This window comes from Lutra lutra, chromosome 8, assembly GCF_902655055.1.
Source record: "Lutra lutra chromosome 8, mLutLut1.2, whole genome shotgun sequence".
In the NCBI taxonomy this organism is placed as follows: domain Eukaryota; kingdom Metazoa; phylum Chordata; class Mammalia; order Carnivora; family Mustelidae; genus Lutra; species Lutra lutra.
Window position 1 is genome coordinate 38462491 of NC_062285.1, and position 27707 is coordinate 38490197.

General features: G+C 52.7%; 1 protein-coding gene across 9 annotated transcripts; it reads left to right on the plus strand.

Annotated features, from left to right (window-relative positions):
* SLC6A12 (solute carrier family 6 member 12) lies at positions 1–26517 on the plus strand. 9 transcript variants are annotated; one of them, XM_047742589.1, is made up of 16 exons: positions 1–153; positions 2560–2644; positions 4650–4912; positions 10389–10523; positions 13471–13611; positions 14229–14316; positions 15397–15529; positions 16785–16919; positions 18790–18893; positions 19238–19362; positions 19823–19935; positions 20409–20546; positions 21274–21376; positions 23188–23288; positions 23759–23929; positions 25096–26515. In XM_047742589.1, the coding sequence occupies exons 3-16, from the start codon at positions 4699–4701 to the stop codon at positions 25237–25239; spliced, it is 1845 nt and encodes a 614-aa protein (XP_047598545.1). In that variant the 5' UTR covers positions 1–153; positions 2560–2644; positions 4650–4698; the 3' UTR covers positions 25240–26515. The 9 variants fall into 9 exon arrangements, with proteins under 9 accessions (XP_047598545.1, XP_047598542.1, XP_047598541.1 ...); XM_047742586.1 differs by lacking the exon at positions 1–153 and adding an exon at positions 423–700; XM_047742585.1 differs by lacking the exon at positions 1–153 and adding an exon at positions 1215–1330 and having other exon boundaries at positions 18841–18893; positions 25096–26517.
* The last annotated feature ends 1190 nt before the right edge of the window (positions 26518–27707 follow it).

The following is a 27707-nucleotide window of genomic DNA, read 5'->3' on the forward strand; positions in this document are numbered from 1 at the left end:
GCCCTCGTCAGTGAGGCCAACTCCCCTCCTGAGGTTCTCAGTTTCCAGCCTGGGGGTTGGTGGCTCCCATCCTACCGCTCTGGTGAGAGAAGCTTGCACCCTGCCTCACACACCCTCATCTCCTTCGGAAGGAGCTGGCACTGGAGGGGCAAGGTGAGGAGGGGGAAGGCGGGAGGGACAAAAGGAGGGAGATGTGGTCAGATGGGAGTCTGAGCCGTCTGGAGGGGTCGTCTTGGGACAGCGTCCACTGGGACGGCTGCGGGGGGGGGGGGGGGGGCGCCCACAGAGGGAGGGAGCTGGGGGTGGGGGACTGGGGACAGAGGACTTGGCTTCCTGAGGTTGGATGTTGTAATCCTGGTGCACAAACTTTTGGCTTCAGTCCCTCCTGTTGCTTGTGGTGTTTCTCTGTCCCTTCACTTCCCAATACACTGGTGTGTGTGAGCACACACACACATACGCACGCACGCACGCACACACACGCGCACACACACACACAGTCGCTTTCTGTCTGGAAGTCCCGGGACGACAACTCAGATGGGATTCTGAGCTGGGAGGAATAGGAGAAGGAGCAAAGGTGGAAGCTGGTTCCCCTCTCAAGTCCTGGCTGTGTGGGCATTCTTGTAAGCGGCGTCCCCGGGACTGTGCCGGGGACCAGAGGCATGGAGCTGAGCTGACCAGGGGAGCCAAGATCGGGACTGAGGTGAGCAGGAAGTGGAGGACAGGCTGTGTCTTCGCAGTCCCTTAGAGGTGCCTCAGAGGAGCTGGAGGGGTGAATCTTGGGAGGCAAGATTTTGTAGGATTGTGTGGATCTGTTGTATAAGAGACTGGGGCAGAAGGTAAGTGTGTTGTTGGGGAATCTTAGGACTAGAGGCATCACCTAGCTCTCTCAAGCCGCCCGCAGCTTCTACGTTGCTCAGGGACAAGCCTGGGGAAGTCCAGAGGTGGGGGGCTGGTCCCAGGGAGTGGGGGAAAGAGGGGTGATCACCTGACTCAGAGAGGGAGGGAAAGCAGACAGTGCCCAGTGAGATGGGAAGGAAGAGCAGCGGGACAAACCTTGGGCATTCCCGAAGACCCGTGACCTGCAATTAGCCATGTGGATGCGGGGTTCCCTCCCTCCCCCATGGGTCTCGAGCAGGGCAAGCAGGGCGACAAGTGTCTCTCAGAAGGAGGAAGCTGCCCCAGCTGAGGCTATGGGGAGGCGTGGGCACGCTTGTGCCAGAGGAGGGCAACAAGGGAGCCCCGGGGAGGGGTGGGCGGCCACAAGCTGAACCAGGCAGCCCACAGGGTGTGAAGGACTAGCCCGAGTCAGGTTTTGGTGCCATGCACACAGGTATGTGTGTGCAAAGGGACGTGACGGGAATGGCACCAGTGTGTGTACGGAAATGGGAACTGGTATGTGGGTGTGGGCTGAAGCAGGGACTGGGGCATCCCGTGCCGCCACCCCACGGCGGGTCTGGGGCTGGGCTGTTCCTGTGCTGGACTGGGAGGGTGATGGGGCCAAGCTGGGATCCCAGCGGCATGGTGGTGAGCAGCATTTCTCCACCTGTCTGGTCCTCCGCTAGACCCTGACCGGACCTCCTCCTCCTAGAACTTGACCCATGCCCAGCTCCTGTAAACAGTTAATTTTGGACTTGCTAGCCGCCTGAAGATTTCCTCCATGGGCAGCACTGAGCCCTGTGTGGGTGTAGGTGTCTTTGCTTCTGGAGGGCACTGACGTGTGGTGAGCTCCAATGCCTGTCTCCCCGCACCCTGCTCCAGCTTCGCAGAGGTGGGAAGCAGGGTCTAGGGGCTAGAGAGGTGGCAGGGCTGGGACGGGGAGATCTTGGGAAGGGGGAGATCTCTGGAAGTCACCTTGACTGTGGATAGCACTTGTTTATTCCTCGCTAGTGGGCTAGGGGCAGAAGGGCACAGTGGGGACAGGGTGAGAAGGGCAGGGGGGCAGGCCATCCTTTTGGCTTTTAAAAGTAACCCCCACAAGAGAACTCTGACCTTGTGTTTATGTCTGACCTCTGCCTTGACATTTCTTCCCTGAGTCTAACTTGAATCCCACTTGCTGCACTGTTTCCCCTTGACTTGTCATGGCTCGGGGCCAGCTTCCCTTTCCACATGCTCATGCTTTCATTCTGCCATTCCGGTTTTTCACTCTTACCCATAAATTATGATCTCTCCAGTAACCTTAAAAAAAAAAAAATATGTTCCGTCAGTATCAGCTCATCAATGTGTTCTCTTCTGGTCTCCCCCATCCCGGCACAACCCAAACCCTGTGCCCACACTGGGCTCTGAGATCTGCTTCCCCACTCTGCACTCGCTTCTGGTCTTCCCTTCGCTCACTCCTTGTCCCCACCAGGTCTCTCCTCATCCCACTCTTGCAGACAGCTTGGCCCTCACGTGGTGCTTCTGGTCCGAGAACAGGAAGGCTTGTCCCCTGACCTCCCCCTTGGAGACCTTTGTGCTTGGGCTCACCCTGAGCTAAGCTACACTATGGCTTGGCAAGAAAAGGCTTATTTTTATCCCCTACCCTCCCGGCACCCCTGTTGAATGGCTCATTCTCTCTTCCAGGGAGACTTAGAGCCCAGAGAGGACGTGTGAGTTGCCTAAGGTCACACAGCAAGTTAGAGACTCGGCTCCATCACTTATTGTATTGGTAAGTTCCTTCAGATCATTCAAAAGTCGTTTTTACTGAACACTTGCAGGGTGTCGAGTCCCGTCCCTTCATCTCTCTGAACTTCATTTCTTCATTGATAAAATGGAATTCGTAGTAATACCTACTCAAAGATTTTAATGAGGATGAAATTTAATAATGTATTGAAGAAGTGTAGGTTTTGGGCACAAGGATTAGTCAAATGTTAAACTTTTATTAATGTTATTATTGGCTAGGAATGGACTAGACCTTGGGTTTCCTGTCTGGTGCTTTTTTCCGTTAATGTTTTTTAATTAATTAATTCATCCATTCATCTGTCTGATAACGATTCCGGGGCCACTCCTCTGGGTGCCTAAGCCCCAATTCTGTAGCAATGTCTACCATCTACCATTGGTTCAATGGGGCCAAATTGCCTCGTTCTTCCAACCTGACACTCTGGTTCTCAAAGCCTCCCCCAGCCCCCAGGGTCCCACGGTCTCCTCTGAACCTGGAAGCCTTCTTCCCTCCCTTCCTTCCCTCCTCCTCCCTTACATGGGAGGCTGGAGACCTCTGATTTCCAGTAGGTGCTTCTCTCTTCATCTTTCTTCCTGGGCTGAACTTGCCGTGGAAACCTGTGAGTGGGTCCCCATACCAGAATCTAACCCCAACAGGCTTTCCCGTTCCTGGGATAACCTGTACCCTCCAAGTCACCTTCAAAAATTTCCATAACCTCAAATGGCTCCTGCCACGCCCTTCTAACTGACTTGGGCTTGGGCTGTTGCCTGGGTTAAAAGGACCAACAAATAAACACAGACGCTTCTTTTAGTAAAAAGAATCCCTTGTGTTTCCCTGGAGCCTTGGAGGAGCACTTGGTAGCTTCGGGTCACTTTGATTCCCCCAGCGCCCCCCAGAGGTGAGGGGCGCTGTGTGGGTACTTCCCCTGGAGCCCGGACCCCTCCTCCTGGCAGCTCCCTGGGAGCCAAGGCGGAGGTGGCCTCAGGGTGGCTGTGTGTGGGGGAGGGGGGAAGGCAAACAAGGACTCCAGGTACAACACCACGGTGCCGCAATTTGTCTCCTGGAGGTTGACAAATGGACAGCGATAGGGGCAGAGTAAAACCGAGGGAGGCCACATCATTTTTCTGGCAGTCCAGGGAGCTCTGGGTTCTTTAGGAGAGCAGGGACTCAGGAAGGTCAGTAACCTACTGTCATGCTTAGCCACGTCTGGGTCTCCCTTGAGGAGACCACCCACCCCAGTGAGAGTTGCTCTGGGATTGACTGCCAGAACCCCTTGCTTGTTCCCAGGACAGAGGTACAACAGGGAGAGAAGAACCAGGTTTCCCTCGAAGGCCTGTGCTTGGTCCTGGCACCAATCCCAGGTCTCCTCTGACCTTATTTAAAGACCCCACCTTCTCCTTCCCTCCCAATCAGACTCCCAGAGCTAGCTGGCTCCCATGTTTACCCGGAGCTGATCGATTCCCTGGCACAGGGATGAGCACACAACCGGCCAGAGGAAGACCATGCAGTCAGCTGGGCCACACCTGCCCTTTGACCTCCTGTCACCCCTGGCAGGCTTTGATCCCTTCTGGCCTGGAGGCTGGAGGCTGGGCAGGTGCCACTCACTGGACAACTGGGCAGACGGGCAAGCGGGGATGGTGGCTGGCTGTTAATATCAGAAGGGGACTCGGAATAAAAGACCTCAAGCCTTTTCCTCCCAGTCTACTCCTATGCAGTCATCGGCAAGTCCCTTCATCTGTCAAGGCCTGGATTTCCCCCTTTGCAAAATGGGCAAACTAAGATCGGCTCCTTATTTGCTCTCCGAGTCACGAGAGCAAAGTGTAACTTTTGGTGTAAATGTCATTGAGAGTTTGGGAAGAAAAGCAATACCCTGACGATTATTAAACCGTATTCCAACAAAGGGAAATGTGACCGTCGTGTTCCGACAATAATGAAAGCCTAAGGAGGGAGAAAGCAGGGATGGAGGGCGCGCATCGGGTTGGTACAGCTCACCCCTTCTCCCCCCATCTGGCAGTACCTGTCTCACCGTCCTGCTCTGCGGCCTCCTGGTCCATCGCATCGCCATGGACAGAAAAGTGACAGTCCCCGCGGACGGGCCTCCTGTGGTCTCCTGGCTCCCTGAGGAGGGAGAGACGTTGAACCAGGAAGGCGAGGACCAGGTGAAGGATCGGGGCCAGTGGACCAACAAGATGGAGTTTGTGCTGTCAGTGGCCGGGGAGATCATTGGGCTGGGGAATGTCTGGAGGTTTCCCTATCTCTGCTACAAAAATGGAGGTGGTGAGTTCATTTTGAGGTAGGCGTGGTGGGGAGAGCTGTGCCTTGACCGCCAGGCAGGGCCTACCTGGTGCCTCCTGCCTGGCGGTGTGATGAAATGGAAAGAGGCTAGATGGAGTCGGAAGGCCCGGGTCTGAGCTCTGACGACGCCTCGGGGGTCCTCCGCCGTGAAGGAGGAATGCTGCCTCCCAGGGCCACAGTGAAGGGTAACAGAGGTCATGGGCAGGACCGAGGAATCTGAGTATGTAACAAGACAGGATAATAATAGTCCTTCATGATGGTGTACAACGTCGGTTGCTGATAGGAGCCATTGATTTAGCTGGTATTATTATGGCCCTGCCCTGTGCCAGGTGCTTTTCTAGATCCAGTCCAGAACACATTCTGTGTGTTATATTCTAGATCAGGGTGCGGACTACAGCCAAAGAAGTAAAATGCATGATATGTTGAATGGCGAGGGGGTGGAATGGTGAGAAGCCAAGCAGGGACGGGAGAATGCTGGGTCGCTGGCGGTGGGGGACGTGAGGGGAAGGGTTTGAAAGGTGAAGTAAGGTGCCCAGGAAAGCTTGCGTTGAGGATGTGACTTGAAGGAGGTAAAGGAGTGAGTCTTGGGGATGGAGATCAGGTGAAGACCATTCCAAAAGGAGGGGAAAGCAAAGGCAAAGGTCCTGCGGTGAAAGTGCACCTGGCCTGTTTGCAGAACAGTGAGGAGGCCAGTGCCCGATGGGGAGAAGAGTAGGAGAAGAGATCAGAGAGGTAACAGGGCTCACATCCTGTAGGCTCTGCTCTGAGAGAGATAGGAACTGTTGAAGAATTTGAGCACAGGAATATGACCTTCTCTCTGATTTTTTTAAATTAAAGAAACATAATTTTATTATTTTTCAGCACTGATAGTAAAAATGAGCAGGGGTATGGTGGGAAGGGGCCAGCTCAATCTTTTTACGGGTACAATTAAAGGTTTTTCGCATCTTCATAGAATTATGCAACCATCACCACAATTGATTTTAGAACATTTTCTTCATTCCAGAAGGAAGGCCCGAAGGCATTAGCAATCACTCTCTATTCTCTCTCGCTGCCAGCCCTTGGCAATCGCTGATCTACTTTCTGTGACCATGGGTTTACCTATTTAGCATTTTCATACAAATAGAAGTGTCCGTTTGTATGAATTTATTTGTGACAGGACAGATTCATCATTGCTTTTTGAAAATACCTTTATTCTTTCTTGTGGAAATAGTACACATTTATTGGGAAACCTGAAACTTTCCCGAAAGGTAAAAAGAAGAAACATTCCTACTTAAGGATAATCATTGTTTAGAAAGTACTTCTAAACACTATTCATATTTAATTTTTTAAAAAAGATTATTTATTTTGGAGAGGGGGGCAGGGGCTGAGAGGGAGAGAGAGAATCTCCAGATTCCCTGCTGAGCGTAGGGCCTGACATGGTGCTTAGTCCCACGACCAGGGGATCATGACTTGAGCGGAAGTCAAGAGTCAGATGCTTACCCAACTAAGCCCCTCATATTTACTTTGACAGGTATTTACTGAGCATCTACCAGGTACCTTGTTCTGTATTTCAAACCTTTTAGTTATTATTACCAAGTGTTTGAACTAATGACTAATAGGGTTTCTTGGCATGTGAGGGTTATGGGGCAAGGCTGTGGAGTGGGGGTGAATGCTGGCCAGAGATTAGGGGAGGCGGGGAGAAGTGGTAGGGGTGGTGACTTGTTTCTTTGTCCCAGGCCAATTTCACGGACATGCAAGGCATTCGTGTTCTAGCTAAAGATGATGGAGGCTGAGCCCTCATTTCACAGAGCACACAGAGGCTCCTTGGGATGTTTTGTGACTTGCCCAAGATCGTAGAAGTGGTTGGGAGCTGTGCACCCTGGCTGCCTGGCTCCTGGCTTGCCCATTACTCTCCCTGCCATCTGAAAAGGAGGGAGAAAGAGGGCCCAGGGGACAGGTTTTCGGGTTCAGGTACCCACAGGTGTCCCGCCTGGTGGCTGCCCTTGGCTGTGACCTCGGTCCTGGCCATGGGGTGGTGTGGGAAGACGAGCACGTAGGACAGTGAGCAGGGTCGCCGGGCTGAGCCTGGGTGGTCCGTGAAGAGGCGGTGCCAGAACGCAGCTGCTGGGCGGAGTCTGGGTACTCTTGTCAGCTCTGTCCCAACCTAAGTACCCGGGGAGGACACCTCACCACCGCTCCTGTCTCCCTTATTTCCTCACACATGAGGGACTGAGCAAGGTCAGGGGTCCCAATCTGAGGTCACTGGTCTTTGGGGGTCCAGGAAATAGGCATGTAGTTTTCCTTATTTCAGACAATGTAATGATGGATCTACATGGGAACACTACTTCACCGACCAACTCAAGTGTCAACTTTTTGCTTTAGGCTAGAATTTTATGAACTTGCTGTGATAACAGGGTTTCTCTCGAGCTGACCATAAATCCTTTGTTAGCAGTTAGGATGTGAGGGCGATCTTGCTGCGACATATTTCACCTCATTGGTCACCAGGGTTGATTCGCCTGATCTGGAAGGCCCTTGTCCCTCACCACTCCACATGCGTCCTTCCCGAAGCTGCCTGCTTGGTCTGAAGAGACAACCTTTCCCGAGAGAAGAGGGCCGTTCTTCTGTATAGGAGGGTATAGGAGTAGCAACGTTCCCCTTCTAGAACCTCCAGACAAGCTCTCCAGGTCTGTTTGTAGGAGAACATAGGGTAGTCAAGCTTCCACATGAGGAACCACAGGGGGCAGTCTGACTGGCTTAAAAAAAAAAATTTTTTTAAAGCTGTTAAATATAGTTTTTGCTGATCTATTAATCATTTCATAATGAATTGATAATTAGTCAACCAACGGTTCTATAGAGGAAAATCTTTCAAGAGGGATGAAAAAAATAGTGTTATTGGTGTAATCATGTCTTTGGTTACAAAAAAACCCAGGGTGTCACCAAACTCAATCATCATCAAAAAAGGGTTCACCCCAAAAGAGAATTTTATGACTCCTGAGTTTGCAAACTGTTAGTGGTTCAGGAGTGAGTGCTTGGCAGAGATAATAAGGCATACCTTAGAGCAAAGGGAGGGAGACTTTAAACACGTCTTGAGTCATCCCGTCCTCACAGATCCCTGGGGGACCTCACCGGGCTGCTCGGGCCCAGAGCCTGGGCAGATGCCAAGAGAACTGTGGGCCAGGTCAGCCTCCCCGAGTGAGGATTCTCAGATGTTCATTGGAGAGGAGGATGTTTACAGTGATAGTGTGTTGAAAACCCAGGGAGAAAGCCAAGAATGGATGCCTGTAGGCGCTCCAGGACCAACTTCCTCCCACTGCCTGCCGTGGCCCAGGCCTGGGCCGACTCAGCCTGAGCGTGGCCCAGCTCCAGACCTCCTGAGTGAGCTCTCCCCAGTTTCAGTGGGGCAGAAGTCTACGTAGCCAAGGGTAGGGCTGAAGCCGTCTCCTTCCGGAGAGGGAAGGACCTCCACACAGCCAGCAGGAAGGGGCCCATGAGTCACATGCCACCACAGACTTCCAGTAAAGCACCCTCCGGGAGAGCCCCGCACACTGCCCCTCAGCCTCACCCCTGTAACCCACTAAGCCACGTAACCTGGAGTCAGGGGTGTTGCTCCAGGCAAAGCTGGGGTTACAAAGGACTTCAGGACTTGGAGAATTACTGGCTGCCATGGCTCTAGAGGGCCCAGAAGTCTTACAGATCCTTCTCCTTCACTCTCATATTGCTGCCGGCAGTGCAGATGGGTAGGAGAGGCTGGGAGGGCCATTTGGAAATGCACGTCAAAGACTTTTAAAAAGTGTTCAAGCCCCAAGGGTAGAAGCAACCCAAATGTCCATCAATGGACACAGGGGTAAACAAAATGTGATATATACACGCGAGGGAATATTACTCAGCCTCAAAATGTGGAAAGGCATGGAGAAACCTTGAGGACATGAAGCTAAGTGAAATAAGCCAGACAAAAACATAAAGACATAAGTACTGTATGATTCCTCTTATATGGGATATCTAGAAAAACAATAGAGAAGGTGTAGAACAGTGGTTACCAGGGGCCCAGGGAGAGGCGGGGAATAGGGCTGTAGTGTTTAATGGAGTTTCAGATCGGGCTGGCTGAGAAGGTTCTGGAAACCGATGGTGGTGGTGATTGGATAACAGTGTGAATGTACTTAGTGCCACTGTACCGTACACTTAAAAATGGTTAAAAAGTAAAACTTATGTTACATGTATTTTACCACCAAATAAAGCAGTTCATCTACTGGAAATTTATACGAAGGAGCCAGTTAGCTAAACGCACGAGGATGTGGACCGCAGATCCCAGTGGAGTTTGCAGTGAAACAACCAGAGGTCAGTGGAGGTGCGGATGAGATGATAGGACAGACGCTGATGCTGGCATAGGACGCGGCCATGGAAAGGATGCTGTCTACATTTATTGGTATAATAGGTTCATGATGTGTTTTTAAATGGTTATCAAGGAATGTACAGCAGGTACTCATTTTTGCCAAAAAAAGAGAAACGTGTGTGTGTGTGTGTGTGTTTATAAGAATATTGGAAGGCTATACAATGTTTTTTTTTTCCCTTTTTCCCCCCTTTGTACTTTCTATTTTTCCTACACAGTAAGGTGGATGACTTGGGTGAGAGCACAGACTCAGGATCAGACCAGCTGGCTTGGTGTCTCAGTTTCTTCCTCTGTAAAATGGGGATAACAATGGTACCTGCCCCATGGGAGGTGGTTCTGTGAGAATGTGGATGATGGTGGAGCGTTTAGAAGAACGCCTCACACACAGTAAGCACTCCATAAGTGCTAAGGATTATTTTGGTGCAGAAAACAATAATCCGTTCACCCCCGGGTACACTTCTGAGGTGACGTATCTGTCTTAGAGACTGAAGTGGGCATTGGTGGCTTAGGGTCGTCTCCAAATTCACTACTTTGCTGGATGCTTTTTTGGCCTGGCCTCCCGTGGGTCGGCACCTAATCACATGACTGCTGAAACCCCCGCACCGGAGAATTGGCCTGAGCAGAAAGGCCTTCTCTGCTGGGACCCCAGTTCGGATCCGGGCCTGGTAGAGGGGGGAAAAAAAACATCTGAAAATTATTAGAGGAAAAATAATTTTTTTGAGGTGTCTGTGTTTGTTTTTCTCTAAAATATAACACACTTGATAACTTAACAGGCATATCAAATTATACAGAACACATGTTTCAGTTCCAAAAATAATAAATGGACTAAGTTTGTGAAGCACACTGAGAAAATGAATTGGGCATCTATTAGGATTTTCACCTAAATGTTCACTCCTTTTTCTTCTAAGGTCTTTCCTATCCCGGGGGGGAGGGGTTCAGACTGGGAAATTTCTGCCCATCCCTGTTCATAGACAGGAGGAAGCCGACGCGAGCCCCTGGGAGGGTGGGGAGGGAGATTACAGATGCCGAGTAGTGGGATGCTGGTCTCCCAGACGGGTCGAGGACTCAGCCCCTGCCCCCCTTCTTCCACAGGAGCCTTCTTCATCCCCTACTTCATCTTCTTCTTCACCTGTGGCATCCCGGTGTTCTTCCTGGAGGTGGCGTTGGGCCAGTACACCAGCCAAGGCAGTGTGACAGCCTGGAGAAAGATCTGCCCCCTTCTCCAGGGTGAGTGTTCCCCTTTGCCCTCCTACCAGGGCCCCCAAGAGAGTCCATGCCTCCGCCTCTCCTCCCCTTTCCTTCCCCGCCACCACCTTCTTATTCGTCTACTGTGGGGGACACGAGGAAGTGTCATCAGACTTTGGGGGGCCCAAAACTTATAGATCCTGGGGAGGAAGGCACTCCTCAAGAAAGACAATACAAAATCACCACTGCAAAACTAGATACAGAGCCAGGAAGGGGTCCTTGCCAGCGAGGAATTGTGAAGTTCATCTTCCTCAGCTTCCTGAAAAGTTGTTCTGTGTATACGGCACGGCAGCAGACATGCCACCGAGGCCCATAACCATAGTAATGATGACAATGACGATGGCTAACAACTACTGAGCCTGCTATATGTTGGGGCTCAAGTAAGAACTTTACGTGCATTTCCTCATCGGATCCTCTAGTAATAACTCACTTAGTTATTTGTAGATGAGAAAATGAGATCATTCACTGAGGATTTGAACCCAGGTCACCCCAAGCTGAAAATTCACGCTATTTCCTGTGTTAGGTTAGGGATTCGGTTAGGGACAGCTCCTGTTCTCTCTGTGGATTTGCTGGCTAATGTGAGCAGCTTGGGGTGTCCTTCCCCCACTCCACTTTTAGTTGATTGGGCCAGTCCCCCGGAGGCCATTGGGAAACCCAACCTTTGTCTCTGAGAGGTTCCTGGCCTATGGGAAATGAGGAGAGGACTCTTTCCCTCACATCAGTCTCTGAGAGAGCCTCAGGGACTGGGCTATCTGGGGTTACTGCCCAGCTTGGTAGGCTGGGCAGAGGTGGCCATGGGGGGAAATTACTGGTTCCTGAACAGGCTGGGAACCTGACCACTGACTGGGGGTTTGGCTGTAGGGACCAGGGTAGTTTGGGGCTAGCCGATTCCTCTTGGGGCACCTATGGGACCTCTGGAGGAGCAGCAGTAAGGGGCTGGGGCAGGGCAAAGCTTGGCCTGCACACCTTTCTACTCACGAGGGCTGGGTCCTGCTGGAGTGCTGTGGCTTCAGCCAGAGTAGTTTCTCAGCATTCTACTCTGGACCCCAGGGGTCACCTAATATCCCACACAGCTGGGCTCTATCCCTAGGATCCAGGGACGAATCTCCCGCAGGTATCTACTAACTCTCCAAGGGGGTCACTGCAGATAGGGTGAGCAAACCGATCATTGGATGGGGGTTGGAGGGAAGGATTGCTGCTCCTTCCCTCTTTTCCAAGTAGAAGAGACAGACCCTGAGGCCTGGGGTCTCAGGGAGAGATGCATTCAAGGTGTGTGCACCTATGTTGGTGGGAGGATCCAAGGCTGCTTACTACCTGCGCTCCATCTGCGTAAAGGCGCCCACCCCACAGATCACCCTCCCCATACGGGAGGACACACCCTGTGCTCACCCTCCCTCCCCCTCAATTTACACACAGGCACAAGCTTCCTTCTCCCCCACTCCCCCAGATCATCCCTCCCTTCAGAGATGGGGCAAACCACCACCACCCCCCCACCACCACCCCCGCCCTGGCGCGCTGCCTCCTCCTGGGTCAGGTCGGTGTTTACTGGGCGGTGGGAGCACAGCGCGTTCCGGCGGCGGCGGAGACGAGCGGCTGCACAGTGGCCGCTTGTTTGGGAGTGTCTGTGTGCGCGCGTTCAGATCTGCCGGGCCGCGGGGCTCCCCGGGGACCCTCCCCGCCATCAGCAGCCCCCGCCCCCGCCCCTCCAGAGGCCCCAGCGGGTCGCTTGAGGGCGCCCCCCCAACGCCTGCATGCTGTGCGGAGACCCAAACGCAGGAAAACATGGGGGGCCTCCAGTAGAGGTGGCCAGGCCCGCGGGAACAGACAATCAGGGTGGGCTCGCCCGGCCAAGGGCAGGTTTTGTGGACAGTTGGCATTGATTTTCCGACCTGCCTCTGGGCTTTGCTTCATTAAATCCTTCTGGAGCACCGGCTTCCCGGGCCGCCAGCCGAATCTCCAGGACTTGGGGCCCCGGGGTGGGGGGGTGCTGGGACGCAGGACAAACAGGCAGGCCCTGGAAGGGCACCGCGCCCACTTCTCCGCCAGTTTTTGCACCTCGGGACTAACGGCCGCCCTGGCAACGTGTTACTTTTAAAATGACCGTGGAAAAGATCCCACGTTTGCAGGAGCAGGCGGGGCGGGAAGGGGGGTTGGTGGGGCGTACTGTGCCAGCCCTTGCTCCCTCCCAGCCCTGGTTTGAGCGCGGGAGGGGTGCTCCACGGCCAGCCTCCAGACTGCTCCCCTGTGTCAGACCTGGGTGCACAGGTTGCGCCTCTGGGGACACTCTTGCCCCTCGCTCCCCTGTGAGCTGGCATTTTGAGACCCACTCAGGCTCCCGGTTCTCCACGGTGACCACTTCTCCTTTTTTTTTTTTTTTTTTTCTTTTTTTTTCTTTGCCGGTTTCTTTAGGTCTTTGCTCTTACCTTGAGCAAAAGATAACTCCTCTGTTCTTCCTGCCCCTTTTCGTTTTACAAGTCATGCGTGACTGTCATAGAAAAACTAGAGAATGCAGATGGACAAAAGGAAAAAAAAATAACTTTAAAAAAGTGAACTAAAATCTTATCACCCAGAGAACCACAGGGAGCTTTTGGATGGCAATCCTTCCAGAGTTTATCTCATTAAAAAAAGGGGGGGGATGTAAGTTAAGTAAATTATGCATAAGGAGAAAAAAAATTAAAAAGAAGATATACGTTCAAACATGTATTGCAAAACTGGAAGAATGCAAACCGTGGTGTTCTGTAGCCTGGGTTTCTTAGAAAAATGTGCTGTCTGTGGCTTCTCAGGCCAATAAACAGATGTGGTGAGTCTCTTCGGGTAGCACCCAATCCCTGGCCAGCCACTGCAGGAGGCTTCCATGCGGCTCTGCTGGACTAACTTGATCTCTTGGATTCTCCTTGTTGCTCCCCCATTCCTCCCCCACCCCCAATAGGCATCGGTCTGGCATCTGTGGTCATCGAGTCCTATCTGAACATCTACTACATCGTTATCCTCGCCTGGGCCCTCTTTTACCTGTTCAGCTCCTTTACCTCTGAGCTGCCCTGGACAACCTGTACCAATAGCTGGAACACAGGTATCCATTGTTTCGGCCGCTGGGCTGGGGCCTCTCCCAGCTTGGATGTACTAGACGCCCAAGGGCGAGCAAAAGCCATGCGGCCCCAGCCCTCCCCGAGCCTGCGGTCTCGTGGGAGAAACAGACCGATTAATCAAATAATCACAAATTGCACCGGGTGGAAGAAGCAGCAGAAACCTGACAACAGCGGGAGGAAAATTGATGGCTGAGGGCTGAAGGGTGAGAAGGAACCCGTCATGGGAACAGCAGCCCGTCTGGGGCGAAGAGCAGGCGCAGGACACAGTCCCTTTGTGTGTCGAGTGGAGAGACAGTGGGCCAGTCATGGGGGCAGAGGAGGGATCTGAGGTCTGTGTCAGAGGTTGGTGGGCGGGGTGGCCAGGGCACAGCAGATTCCCTGGAACAAGAGCTGTATGAGGCACACGGGGAGGGGGGTTGGTCCCATGAACGGCCTGGGTGGTCAACTCCTAGGAAATGGGGGCTCTGAGGGAAGCTCTTGGGATCGGGAATGATGAGGACCGCCAGGCTGTAAGGTCAGAGGGTCGGAGGGGACCAGAGTGTCAGGGCATCTCTCCCCCTCTGGTCCCTAGCTGACGCCAAGCCCCCCTTGTCCCCAACAGAGCACTGCATGGACTTCCTGAACCGCTCGGGAGCCCGCACAGCCACCCCCTCCGAGAACTTCACCTCGCCTGTCATGGAATTCTGGGAGTAGGTGCTGGGTTTGGATGCCATGTGCCAGGGGCCCCAAGCGGGAGATGTGGATGTCCGAGACCTGGGACTTGGAGGGAGGGTTTAAGCCTTTCTGCGCACACTCTCCAGCCCTTACCCGCCTCCCCCACCTGCACATCATTGGGACCTGGGGGCACACTCGCATCTACCCGGACTCATCCACTGACACACTCCCAATGACCCTGAGTCCACCTGTGTCCGCCCAGGCCCACACATTTACCCGTGTCGTCTTGTTGCCTTGCACCAATCCACCCCTCCCTCCCCCGCCAAGGATCTACCTACACCTTCATTCCTACAGACATGTGTCCCCTGGCTCATGGCCAATGGTCTGCCCCGGCTCGCAAGAGCAGGTGGTGCCCATCACTCCCCAGCTCCGTGTTCAGGGATGTCATGTGGGTAGCTTGAAATGGGCCAAGGTGAGCGTATTGGTACCGCAGAGATTGACAGACCCCATACTCACACCTACACCCTCCCACGTGACTATGTCCACATGTGTCCAGCTTCATGCCCACAAAGGTCCGCCTATACCCTTACGTATTTACCAACACTCACACGTGTCTGCCTGCACCCGCACACTTGTGTGTCCCCATGTCACCCAAAGCTCCCACATCCACCAACACTTACGTGCACACATTTCCACTGCTCCCTGCGCTCTTCAGGTGCTAAAACACAGTCAGCCCCCCTGTTAGATACCCATGCACTTGTATCTCAACCTGCCCGTGTAAGTATCTACTCTCCATCTGCTCGTCCATGCCTTACTTACCACCCTCACTCTCTCTCTCTTTCTCTATCTCTCTCTGTACAACAGAGAAAGCTGGATGGTTAGAAAGACAAAGATACCTATGGGATTACGTGATTTGGTCTTCTAACAGCAGGGGCATACAGACCACAGGTGGGAACATGGCATGGCCATGGGTGGGGGGTGCAGCGGGATGGGGAGGGGAAGCCTGGAACATGAGATCTGTGGGGTCAGCGCTAAGAATCAAGAGACTTGAAGACAAACACCAAGTTGTCCCCTTTCACCTGCCACCTGGTTATTAATTCTTTTTCCATCCTCAGGAGACGTGTTTTGGGCATCACCTCAGGCATCCATGACTTGGGGGCCTTGCGCTGGGAGCTGGCCCTGTGCCTCCTGCTTGCCTGGGTCATCTGCTACTTCTGCATCTGGAAGGGGGTCAAGACCACGGGCAAGGTGAGGTGTTCTGGCCCCTGGTAAGCTCTCTCCGGCCCCCAGAAGCCCTGGGGACACTCACAGAGTCCCCCTGGAGAACTGAAAGAAAGAGTAGTGTAAGGGAGAGGCAAGGTGAGAACAGGGGAAATGGTAAGAAGAGTTTAACTCAGTACAAGGAAAGACTTTCTCTTTCAATATGATTATAAAAGATCCGTTTACGTAAGTAACGTACAGATCGAAATAAGAAACCTAGAAGTCCCCTTAATCACTGTACCAGCCAGCATGACGGCCATTTGGATCTACGAATCCCCGTTAATGTTTCGTTGTATTGCCTTCTAGTTTCCTTTATGTGTGTGTCTATGTCCATCTGTATTAATTATGTGTGTACATGACACAATTAGCATCGTACACTTTTATGACTTGCTTTTTGTAGTATGTGGTATGAACCAGCAAACAGAACTGTCTTTGAGGTGGTGAGTTTCCAATCGTCAAAGGGGTTCAAGCCAAGAATGGACAACAGTGGCTTATTGTGTGTGTAGAGAGTTCAAATTGGAGCCATTATTTCCAACCCAGGAAATCTGAGGTTGAGGCTTCATGCTTTTTAAAAAAGCCAGGAATAGACAGGATACTGACTGCACCAATTAGCCTGTTCTGGGAGCAGCCCCCCCCCATCCCCGGGATTGTTGTAATAATAATAAAACTAGTGATGGCGATAATAACACAGATCTTGCCGTCACCTCCGACAAGGAGCTGAGCTCGGTCAGGGGCAGAGTGGACCCCTTGGAGTGTTTCCATATCCCAGAACTCAGGCCACTGCTGCTCCCCCAACCTTAAGCCTGGAAAAGCACAGTGTAAATTTTGTCACAGGTCACTGTGAGGATCTGCTCCTCCTCTGTCTCCGAGACCTACCCTCACCAGGGGGCACAAGGAGAACAGCCAGGATTCCGGGAGACCAGATTCCGGATTTTAAGATAGCCTTTGAAATGTTTTGGCTGGGAGCTTGTGCCTCTCCCTGCCCTTCTTCCGTCCTTGCCCTGCTGGTGTGCATCTCACACTTCACCGGCCTCGCAGCCCAAGACCCGCTAGAAATTGTAAGGAAGCCGTGGAGAGTTACGGGTGCTCACCCCTCTCGGTGTCTCTAAGGAGGCGTCTGACGCTGAGCTGGGGGCCGCTCTTGCTGCCTGAGGAGGAGTGACAGGAGGACAGCCGGAGGTTCCGTGGCACCTCCTGGCATCTGTGTCCCCAGCAGGAGTGACCTGGGGATGCTTCCCTGCAGGTTGTTTATTTCACGGCCACGTTTCCCTACCTGATGCTGATTATCCTTTTGATCCGTGGCGTCACCCTTCCTGGAGCCTCTGAGGGCATCATTTATTACTTGAAGCCCGATTTGCTTCGCCTCAAGGACCCCCAGGTAGGAGCTGTGCTGGGGACCTTTCCCTGCTGTCTCCCGCCCCAAACCACAGCTGTACTTTTGAAAATCTCTGGTTGCTTTTCTTTTGGTTTAAAGGCAGTATATCGGGAACTCAGTCGGTTAAGCCTCTGCCTTTGGCTCAGGTCATGATCTCAGGGTTCTGGAATCGAGCCCTGCATGAGGCTCCCTGCTCAGTGGGGAGCCTGCTTCTCCCTCTTCCTCTGCTGCTCCCCCTCCCCCTGCTTGTGCTCTCCTTCTGTCAAATAAATAAATAAAATCTTTAAAAATTAAAAAAAAAAAATAAAGGCAACGTATCCCCACTGGAGAACAATTAAAGATCTCTTGAAATACCACCACTTAGCTGTTTCTCTATGAGCATTTTAGATTTCCTTCCAAGTCTTTTTCTAGTTGTGTGTGTGTATGTGTGTGTGTTTTAACATAGTTGAGATAATTTTATAGAAATATATCTTTATTCATTTAAATTATATTGTAAGCATCTTCCATATTATTAAATTCATTTGTAAATGTCATTTTAAACACTTGCCTATACTGTGTCCTCCATCTATCACCCATTCAGTCACTCATCCACCCAGAATGTACCCATCAAGCTACATTCTGGTACATTCAAGGTACATGAGGACCCATCAAGGGCCAGGTAGTGCTCTAAGAATGGAGCGGACAGTGTGCATGACAGACCAGGCTCCGTGTCCTCTGAGCACTTACACGTGGGGCAGGTGTCATCAATCTGCTCCTATTCTTGGACAGTTAGGTCAGGCATTTTTTTTAAGATTTTATTTATTTATTTGACAGACAGAGGGATCCCTGGCTCGATCCCAGGACTCTGAGACCATGACCTGAGCCGAAGGCAGAGGCCTAACCCACTGAGCCACCCAGGCATCCAGGCATTTTTTTTTTTTTTTTCAAATGGTCACATATTTAGCTGCAACGGACACCTTGTGTTTAGATCTTGGACCACATCTCTGATTATTTCCTGACAGCCTCTGGAATCACTAAGTCCAAGAGCCTGTGCCTTTAAGTTTCTTGAAACGTACTGGCTTTAGAGAAATGGAGACTTTCTCCACCAGTATTGCAGGACACCCTTTTTTCCTCCAGGGCCCATAAGATTCCATAATAATTTGCTTTAAACTTTGATCTAATTTGAGAGATCAAAATAGTATCATTTTGTTGTTTTAATTAATTAATTAATTAATTAATTTTTAAAAAACAGTTTATTTATTTGACAGACAGAATACAAGTAGGTAGAGAGGCAGGCAGAGAGAGAGGAAGGGAAGCAGGCTCCCTACTGAGCAGAGAGCCCGATGCGGGGCTCGATCCCAGGACCCTGGTATCATGACCTGAGCTGAAGGCAGAGGCTTTAACCCACTGAGCCACCCAGGTGCCCCTGTTGTTTTAATTTAAATCCCCCCTCCCCTTCCCCACAGAGTTACTGCACATTTCGATTTCCTCCTATAGGATTTGTCTGAACACATTCTTTGCACCCCACCCCCCACCCTTCCCCAAGTAGTCCCGGGTTTTTTCCTTATATTCTAATGAAGTGGCTCTTGGCCCCATGTGTTGGCTTCCTCTCGAGGCACTCAGTGCTGTGGAGTGAGCCCAGTGCTCTCAGTTCTGCCCTGCCTTCTCTGGGCCCTCCTTTCTCTGGGCCCAGCCCCTCCACTCAAGAAATCCTAGTGTGTGGGGCTCCCTGGGTGCCCCCAGAGCCACATTTAAATGGCCCTGCCTGTGAAGTGACATGTGAGTGGACGGTGAGGAGTGAGCAACTCCGAGGGCACACCCAGGGGGCCAGCAGAGTCTGAGGGGCCAAGGCCGGGCGCCCCCAGCCCCTACCATTTCTTGGGGTCTCACATAGGTGTGGATGGATGCAGGCACCCAGATCTTCTTCTCCTTTGCCATCTGCCAGGGGTGCCTGACCGCCCTGGGCAGCTACAACAAGTACCACAATAATTGTTACAGGTGAGTGAAGGGGTAGGGGTGGGGTGCCGGGGATCCCAGGTTGATGGGGGGCTGGCCTTCCTGGAGTGTGGCCAGGAAATCACAGCTTCAGTTCCCAGACTGAATTTCTTTCTTCCCTCCTTTTCTCCCTCCTGCTCCCTCTCTCACCCTCCACGATCCTTGATCTTGGTCCCTCCCCCATTCTCTCTTCCATACCTCCCCATGCGCATCTTTGCTCCCCCTTTCCCTCCCTGCTCTGCTCTCTCCGATTGCTCCACTGCTCCACTGTCTTTGGCTCTCTCCTCCCTGGTGGCACTTCTTCCTCTCTTTCCCCCGGCTCCTCACCTTCCCGCCCTGCCCCACAGGGACTGCATCGCCCTCTGCTTCCTCAACAGCACCACCAGCTTCGTGGCCGGCTTCGTGGTCTTCTCCATCCTGGGCTTCATGGCACAGGAGCAGGGGGTGCCCATCTCCGAAGTGGCCGAGTCCGGTAAGTGCCACTTTGCTGCCTGGGCCCTGAGGGGAGGACAGATCCATCCTCCAGGGTCCCAGGCAGGGGTCCCAGCAGCTGGCTGATGGGAACATGTTTAGCCTCTGGGGGCCCTGCGTGGCGCAGAGGAGGGCCTTCTTAACAATGGGCGGGCGGGGGAGCGCCGACTGAGGGGGCATGGGCAGACCCACAGTCAAGCCAGCTCCTCAGAAGCAGAAGAGCAGAGTAATAGAAGAAACTACTCTTGAAACACACACACACACACACACACACACACACACACACACACACACATTCCCCTTGCACACGCATGCGTGTGCATGTGCGTGCACACACGCTCTCTCTCTCTCTCTCTCTCTCTCTCTCTCATGTGCACTCACACAGGGCCTTGGGAGAAGGCTCTTCCCTGCAAGTAGTAAGAGCCTGGAGGGAGCTCTCCTGACCTCTGTGTGCCCTGCAGGTCCTGGTCTGGCCTTCATCGCCTTCCCCAAGGCTGTCACAATGATGCCCTTATCCCAGCTGTGGTCCTGCCTTTTCTTCATCATGCTCATCTTCCTAGGGCTGGACAGCCAGGTTCGTCACCCCGCCCACCCCACCGCACCCCTCCCTGCCCTGGTGACACTCTTCCCAGCTTATGTGCTTCTGGGAATTACCTTTCCCCAATCTCTTTTCCCCCTGACCATATCTTCCAGAACCCCCTCCACTTTCCAAGGCTTGTCCTTGCAGTTTGTTGGAGGACCCTGGGCGTCAAGACCAACCTATTCTGCGAGGGGGCCGTCTACCTTCTCCCCCTAGGCCTGACCCTTCCCCATGTATAGACACCCCCCCTCCAAAATGGCCCTTCAGCCTCCTTCCGGCTATCCAGCTCAAGCAGCCTAGCCCCACTCCCCAGCCTTTGGGACAGAACATGTCTCCTGCTCCGGCCCCCATGCTGGGACCCTTGGTTGTCCCAGGGCAGGACTGGCACCCCCCCTTCTGCCCTTGAACCCCCTCCTGTGCTCCTGTGCATCAGCATGGGTGAGTGCCAACTCCCCTCCTGCCCACAGTTTGTCTGTGTGGAGTGCCTGGTGACAGCCTCTGTGGACATGTTCCCCAGTCAGCTCCGGAAGAGTGGGCGGCGAGAGCTCCTCATCCTGGCTATTGCAGTCGTGTGCTACCTAATAGGGCTCTTCCTGGTTACGGAGGTGAGTGCGTGTGGGGGGATGTGGCCTGCAGGATGGGCTACAGGGTGAGGGAGCCAGGGGCCACATCTTCCTTATCGTCTACTTGGGGGTGCTGATACGGGCTCTGCCCTCATCACAGTGAGGATGTAGGGAGAGTTAGCTCTTTTGGTGTCAGGCGACAGAAACCAAATGCTAGCCAGTCTGAGCAGAAAAGAGAGTTTTTTGGGGCCAGGAAACTGAAAAGTCTAGAGGTTATTGGTTTTAGGTATAGTTGGATCCAGCTGCTCTAAGGGCATTGTCAGGAATGCCATTCTTAGCCAGATTTCCCTCCCAATATTAAAGAGCACTGGCACAGCTTCAGTCTTACCTTCTGCCACCCACCCAACCCCCGAGGAAAGAGAGGGACCTTTTCCTAAGAACACAGTGAGTGTCCAGCCCTAGCTCTGCTTCAGGCCTGTAGCAGGGAGAGGAGCACCCTCAGGGTGAGGTGGTGACAGCTTCTACGAGAGAGGATGCTGGGCAGATACAAAGTGTATGTCCCACACTTCCCAAGAGTCAGAGATTGTGGCCCTGATGTTAAATGAGGGGCCTGGAGGCAAGGACAGGAGAGGAAAACTCCCTTTAGTTAGTTGTAAGGAATGGGCTTAGGCAAGATGGGTGCCCAGATGGGTGGTTGTGCTTTCGCTGTGGAGCGGGTGCCCTGCCCGCCCTGGCCAAGGCCCTACCCAGCTCCCCGGCTTCTCTGCAGGGCGGGATGTATATCTTCCAGCTGTTTGATTATTATGCATCTAGTGGTATATGCCTGCTCTTCCTGGCAGTGTTTGAAGTGATCTGCGTCAGCTGGGTGTACGGTAAGTGGAGAGAGGAGTGCATGGGGGAGCCTCCACTCCCCTCCCCCAAGAAGGGCGTGATCTGCCCAGGAGAGACAGGATGTGTCAGCCCTCTGGTTTCTATATGTCTTTGTATTGCTGCCCTGGGAAGTTCATCCATCCCTGGGAGCCCAGGCATTTGTCATTATGGCAGACAGAGCTGGCTTAAGGACAAAACCGATTTCCCACAATGGTGAGAGGAATTAGAAACAACGGGGAACAGTTTTGTTGATACAGAAGCTGCTGGAGGCCCTTCGCCAGTGGGAATCCTAGCTTTAGGGCTGCTTCGTCGGAGCCTCTGCACATCCCTACATTCCCTTTCTGGGTTATCACCCAGAATTTGCTTGAATACTTCCCCAAACAGGAAACTCATTCCTGTGTTTTTGAGGGAGCTTTTCTCCTTATGGCTGTTACACATTCCTTTCTTAGACTGGAGTGAATTCTGCCTTCTGTTGACTTCCACCACCGGCACCCCCACCGGGCTGGGGTATCCAGCCAGTGATGCTGAATGCTAGAACATCCTGTCTGATGACAGTGGAGGGGGGAACCTTTATGCATTGAGTCAATGCACTCTTAAATCCCAAGAAACATGCTGACTGTGGCATACCTTATCTCGCAGCCCACACAGCAGCCCTTTGCAGGGGGAGGCGAGGCTCAGAAAGGTAGTTCTCTTGCCTAAGCCCACACAGCTAGTATGCGGAAGAGGCATCATCATATCCCAGGACCCTGGCGGGGGGGACACGCTGCCGATGTAACAAGGCTTGGGGCAGAGAGGGGGAGCTGGGTCCATGTAGCAGGCCTGAGGAGGAAAACTGCGAGTAGGAAGGTTTTTTTATTTTGCTACCTTGAGCTTTCCTATCTAATGTCCTTCCTCTCCTGGGACATGTCTCCTATCTTCTCACTTCAAACATCTGATGTCTTTTTGATTTCCCTCTACTGCTTCTCGGAACTGTGATAAACTTCATCACAGTGAGTTCTAAAAAGCTGAGGAACTATAATAGTTTATGCCTCCCCAGCATTAGCTGGTATCCGGGGGAGAAATTTGGAAGTCAAAGTAATGACTCCCTAATGGGACATTTCATGCACCCCGGTGATGAATGGAGAGTTATTTCTTTGCTGAGGAAGGGCTTGGAGGGGACCATCCCAGGATCTTTCCCCGATCGGTGGCTCTCTCCTTAGAGGACTGGCTGGGCCTGGATCTGGAGCAAACGTGGAAACAGAAGGACAGTACATAAAACCAGGCAGTGTTTCCACAAACCCAGATCAAGCCTCTTGCCGGGCTTTCCCAAGAACTCGGTGTGGTTCCTCCAGAGTCTAGAATCTAGACTTCTAGATTGTTCCCTTCCCAGTGGCTTTCTGGCCCCATGTGAGTTTGGCGTGCTACGCGGGCATAGTGGGACCCTCGCCATTTTGCTGTTTTGACTTGAAACTGAATTCATCTCTGCAGCATAGATAAATGAGCATGGACGTAGCAATGGTGCCATTTTAGGCCCACGCCGTCCTCTGAGTTTAGGATTTAGGCTCTTCATTCCTAGACAAGGGGATAAAGGATCGCACTGGGAGGTTGGGTAGCTCTCTCGAGGGCTCCCGGGTTTTTGGTGGCAGGCCCTTCTCCCTCCTCACTCCCTGCCTTGTGGCTGCGATGCCAGCGACCCTGCTCATTCACATGCCCTGACCCAGTTTCCCCTGACAGGGTGGGGGGAAGAGGGCAAAGCTAAGTGAGTCCTCCCCAAATACCTACAAGCTGTCTCCCTCCTCCCATTCTCACACTCTTCTCCCACTGCCCTGGGCAGGAGCAGACCGTTTCTATGACAACGTTGAGGACATGATTGGCTACCGGCCATGGCCCTTGGTGAAGGTCTCCTGGCTCTTTCTGACCCCTGGACTTTGCCTGGTATGTGCCCACCCAGCTACCCTCCTGCCTCCAGAGGACTCAGGGATGAGGAGCAGGATGCCTGAGTTCTGGGGCTCCTTCCTTGCCTATCCAGTTACCCAGGGAAGCTGGTCCATTCTCCCCTTCTGGGTCGGTTCTCCTGCACTTCCTTTCAGTTCTCCTGCCTCATTCCAGTTTCTGCCCTGTTCCTTTCTCTCTGTCCCAATCCACTGCCCAACTTCCCAGTTTTAGTGGTCTCTTTCTGTCTGCCGATTTAGGGCTCCTCCACCTCCCCTCCCTTCCTCAGAGCTCCTCCTGTCTCAGTCCTCGGGGGAGCCATGCCTTGGCTCACAGCTTGTGATGGCTTTTACTAGTCTACCTCCGTATGTACCACAGTGCATTAACTCATCCCCTGTCCCTGGACATTGAAGTGGGTGAAGAGAGGGTTTCAAGGACTCTGTGTCTCTGTGTCCACCTCTCCCTCCTTCCAGGCCACCTTCCTCTTCTCCTTGAGCAAGTACACCCCTCTCAAATACAACAACATCTACGTGTACCCTCCCTGGGGCTACTCCATCGGCTGGTTCCTGGCTCTCTCCTCCATGGTCTGCGTCCCACTCTTTGTCATCGTCAGCCTTCTGAAGACCCAGGGCTCCTTCAAGAAGGTAGGGACCTGGGGAAGGGATACATGGAAAAGGGTTCCTGAGAGAGGGTGTGGGCAGGACACCATGGGTGGGGCCCAGCTCTGAGTGTGGGGCCGTCCTTTGGTCTCATGGAATCTTTGAAGACCAGTCCCATGGCTTCACTGCCAGAAACGTTCAAGAGTCCTCGGATTCTGGACATTCAGAATCTGACCTCCAGCAGATCATGTGGGTGGGCTGAGCAAGAGTAAACTGTCAGAGGCTTAAGGGGGAAACTGAGTCACAGCAAGAACTTAAAGAGGTGCCCAGGCAGAGATTTAGAGAGCACAAATCCCTTGCTCCCAGGAAACTAATAACCCGTTACCATGGTTCATTTCATACACAGGCTTCCGGCTTCTTTTCTTCTCTTAATTCTGCCTGGGGAACCAATGCAAAGGCTCCCTGTTTAGAATTGAAGACATGCCTTCCTAGAAGGGGATAGAGCACGTCCCACAAAGATATTACACTTGTAGAAATTGATCTGGTCTATAAGTAACAGAAAACCCAACCAGCAATAAGCAAATGGGCTTATTTTCTTTTTACGTTGAGAAGACCAGAGATGGATCCTGTTGACATTTGGTTCAGCTGCTCAAAAGAGGTCATTAGGGACCAAACTCTTCCTATACTTCTGCACCTCTGTCTGAGCATATCTTTGTCATCATGCTCACCAGCCCAGGGTCACAAGAAGGCTGTCATGACTCCAGTCATCACATCTGCATTCAAGGCAAGAAGGAGGGGAAAGGAGATGGTCCCAATACCAGTAATAATAGTAGTACTACTACTCCCATAATAGGGACCTATTGGTCACATTATAATAGTAATAGTAAGAACAAAAATATTGGTCAACTTACTTTGAGCTGTGTACTATTAATATCTTTGTTTACAGATAGGGCACAGAAGGGTTAAATGGGTTGCCTACTATTGCACAGGTAGTTAGTAAGAACCAGGACTGGAACCTGGCCAGTTTCTGGTCCTAGTCACCACGCTACTGTCTCTCTCTCTTCTCGAAATATTTATTCCCATATTCACTCAGATTCTACCAATGGCCCCTATGTGTCTGGCTCTGGGCTGGGCCCGGGGGACACGAAAAGGATGAAACATCTGTGCCTTACTCACCAGTAGTACCCATCTGTCCCCTCTGATCTCCACAGCGCCTGCAACAGCTCACCACCCCTGACCCCAGCCTGCCACAGCCCAAACAACGCCTGTATCCAGATGGTGGTACCAGCCCGGATGGCGGGCCTTCCCCAGCAAAGGAGGGATTCATAGCTGGGGAGAAGGAGACCCACTTGTAGGATGTGGCCAGCAGTCAGGTGGCTATGGAGCCAGGAACCTCTATTAGGGCCACCACGGTGGACAGCCTTCATCTCCGTCCCTCACCGCAGTCCGGCTGGGGAACTCTGTGATGTCCGTGGGTGCCCCCAGCCAGAGGCCAGGCCACTCGGTCCTCAGCTGGGGCAGCTCCTTCTGTGGATGAGAGGTGGTCTGCTACACCACACCATACTGTTGGAACACACCTTCTTATTTATAAAGGAGGGTGGTCTTCTTTGAGTCCACCATCTGATTCGAACACATCATGCTGTGTGGGAGCTCCCGCTGTAGGGATGTTCCAGCTTCCTGTATTTGTGCTTTGGGAGGGTAGTGCCGATGGGGATACGTATCACGCTTGGACTCGGAGAGCCCGATGGAACACGTGGGTTGGAAGTGACAACAGAACACACCATATTTGTTCTGACATTCCATTAGAGGGGGTCCTTCACTAGGCTTGGTATTCTGAAGTCCCTGGGGAAGAAACTAGAGAGACAAAAAGCTTTCACGAGCCATTAGGGTCTCAAGTTTTCCTGGAGGCTTCTCAAGGTACTCCTGGTTCCCCATGCTTTCTAAAATCTGTGTCCTGGCTTATGGAACATTGGAATGGAAGGAACTTAGAGATGATCCCTAGACTGTTCAAAGGCAAGAGTGTCTGTACCTTCCTGTGCCCAAGGCAGACATTGCTAATCGATAACAGAGTCTTCCCACCACACAGTCCTTCCAAATACAGAGCCTCCAGGCAGCTCCATTGGCCACCCTGCTTTTGTCCCACCTCCTGATTTCATGGGTAAGAAAACTGAGGACCAAAGAGAAAGTGACTTTTTCAAGTTCACATAACTATGCCTAAAACCTGGTCTCTTTTTCTCAGGCCGAGGTTCTTCCCATGATATCCTCCTGCCTTAGTTAACAAGTATATATGGCTTGTCTGCTATGGTGTGCTAGTCTTCTCTGCCTCGACCCATTCCTGTTTAGTTCTGCTGTCTTGGGGTGGGAGGGAGAGGGTCCCCTCTCTAGAGGGGTGAGCGGCTTTCCCCACATTGTCATCCCTATCTTGGCATTTCCTCTGCTGGCCCATACTCCTCTGGCCAGATTTCCTCTCTCGACCCTTTTGTTCTTGCTCTTTTCCATCTCCTCTCCCTCTGGAGATTCCTTAGAGTACATGAAAGCCCACTGGTCTTCCACAGAGAGGGAGGTGTTGCATGTGGGATGCTCCTCTCCCCAGGCCCTTATCAAATGATGCCAGGGCCTCTGGAAGGCAAGGGAGGGGGAGGAGTCGGGGTGGGGGAGGCCACTTCGGGACAGTGGCCTGGGGCAGGACCTGGGAGCTGGAAGAAGGGAAGCCACCTGTATACACCTGTGTATCTATAGATAGCCATCTGCAGGGATGCAAAGATAGATGTCACCCAGAGCCAGTGCCTGGTGGCCAGAGCAAAAATCTGTGGTCCAGCCAGGGTGAATTTCATCTTCAGAGCACCCAGCGTCCTTCACCCAGATCTGTCAGCGCTTCCCTGCTGGGCACAAGCAGACTTCTAGACCCCTGGGTTCAGCCTCCCTTGGACTGCTCTGCATATCCGTGCTCGCTTTGGTCAGACTAGTTAGTGGGTGGAGAAGGAGGTCCAGGAGAAAGCCATAGAGAGAAACTGCTTCAGCCTGGTAGCTCTCCTGAATGACCCTGGGAGACCTGTGGAGCAGGTCTGCTGCTTTCTGCTGCCTCCTGGTGGCAGATGGGAGCAGTGCCGCCTTCCCTGGCCCTGCCAGCCTCTGGAGCTCCCCATAGGAGCAGGAGGAAAGTGCTCTCACCCCTGTCTGGAAACTAAATACTTCTTATGTCCTCCTCCTGTGGCCTCAGCGGGGCTCCCCAGTACAATTGGCTTGGTTTGGGGGAGCCCAGCTTCAAGGGCATGGGGGCTGAGGCCGGCCAGGCTCCTCAGCCCCCCGCCTCCTCCCCAGAGTGTGCTGTGCTTTTTAGCCTGGCCCCCTTCCAGTCTGGACTATGGAGTTGTCTGTTGTGGGTGGTTTTCCTGTTCCGCACAGCGGTGGGGCACCAGCTTTCCCCAGCTCCCTGGGCCCTCAGCCTCAGTCTTGATCTCTGCAGACGGCAGACACCACTGTCCTCTCCCCACATCAACTCACCAGGACTCTCAGCTGCTCCAGATCCCCTGGCTTTAAGCTCACCAGCATGTCCAGGAAAGTCTCTGCTCTGGCATGGGGGTGAGGGAGGTGGGGGGGGGGGTGGGCCTGGTTGGAGCTGGAGAGAACATCAGCCGGAGAAGAAGGGACTTCAGGGAAGCCACTCATTGGGCCCACAACATGGGCAATGAGCACGAATTTGACTCTTTCAAGTGCCCAGAGCACTACTTCAGCTGTGTGTGCATGCGTGTGTTTACATACACATGTATGCGTAAAGAGCATAGCTATGCCTCTGTGGGTTGTTGGGTCATAACTTGGGGTC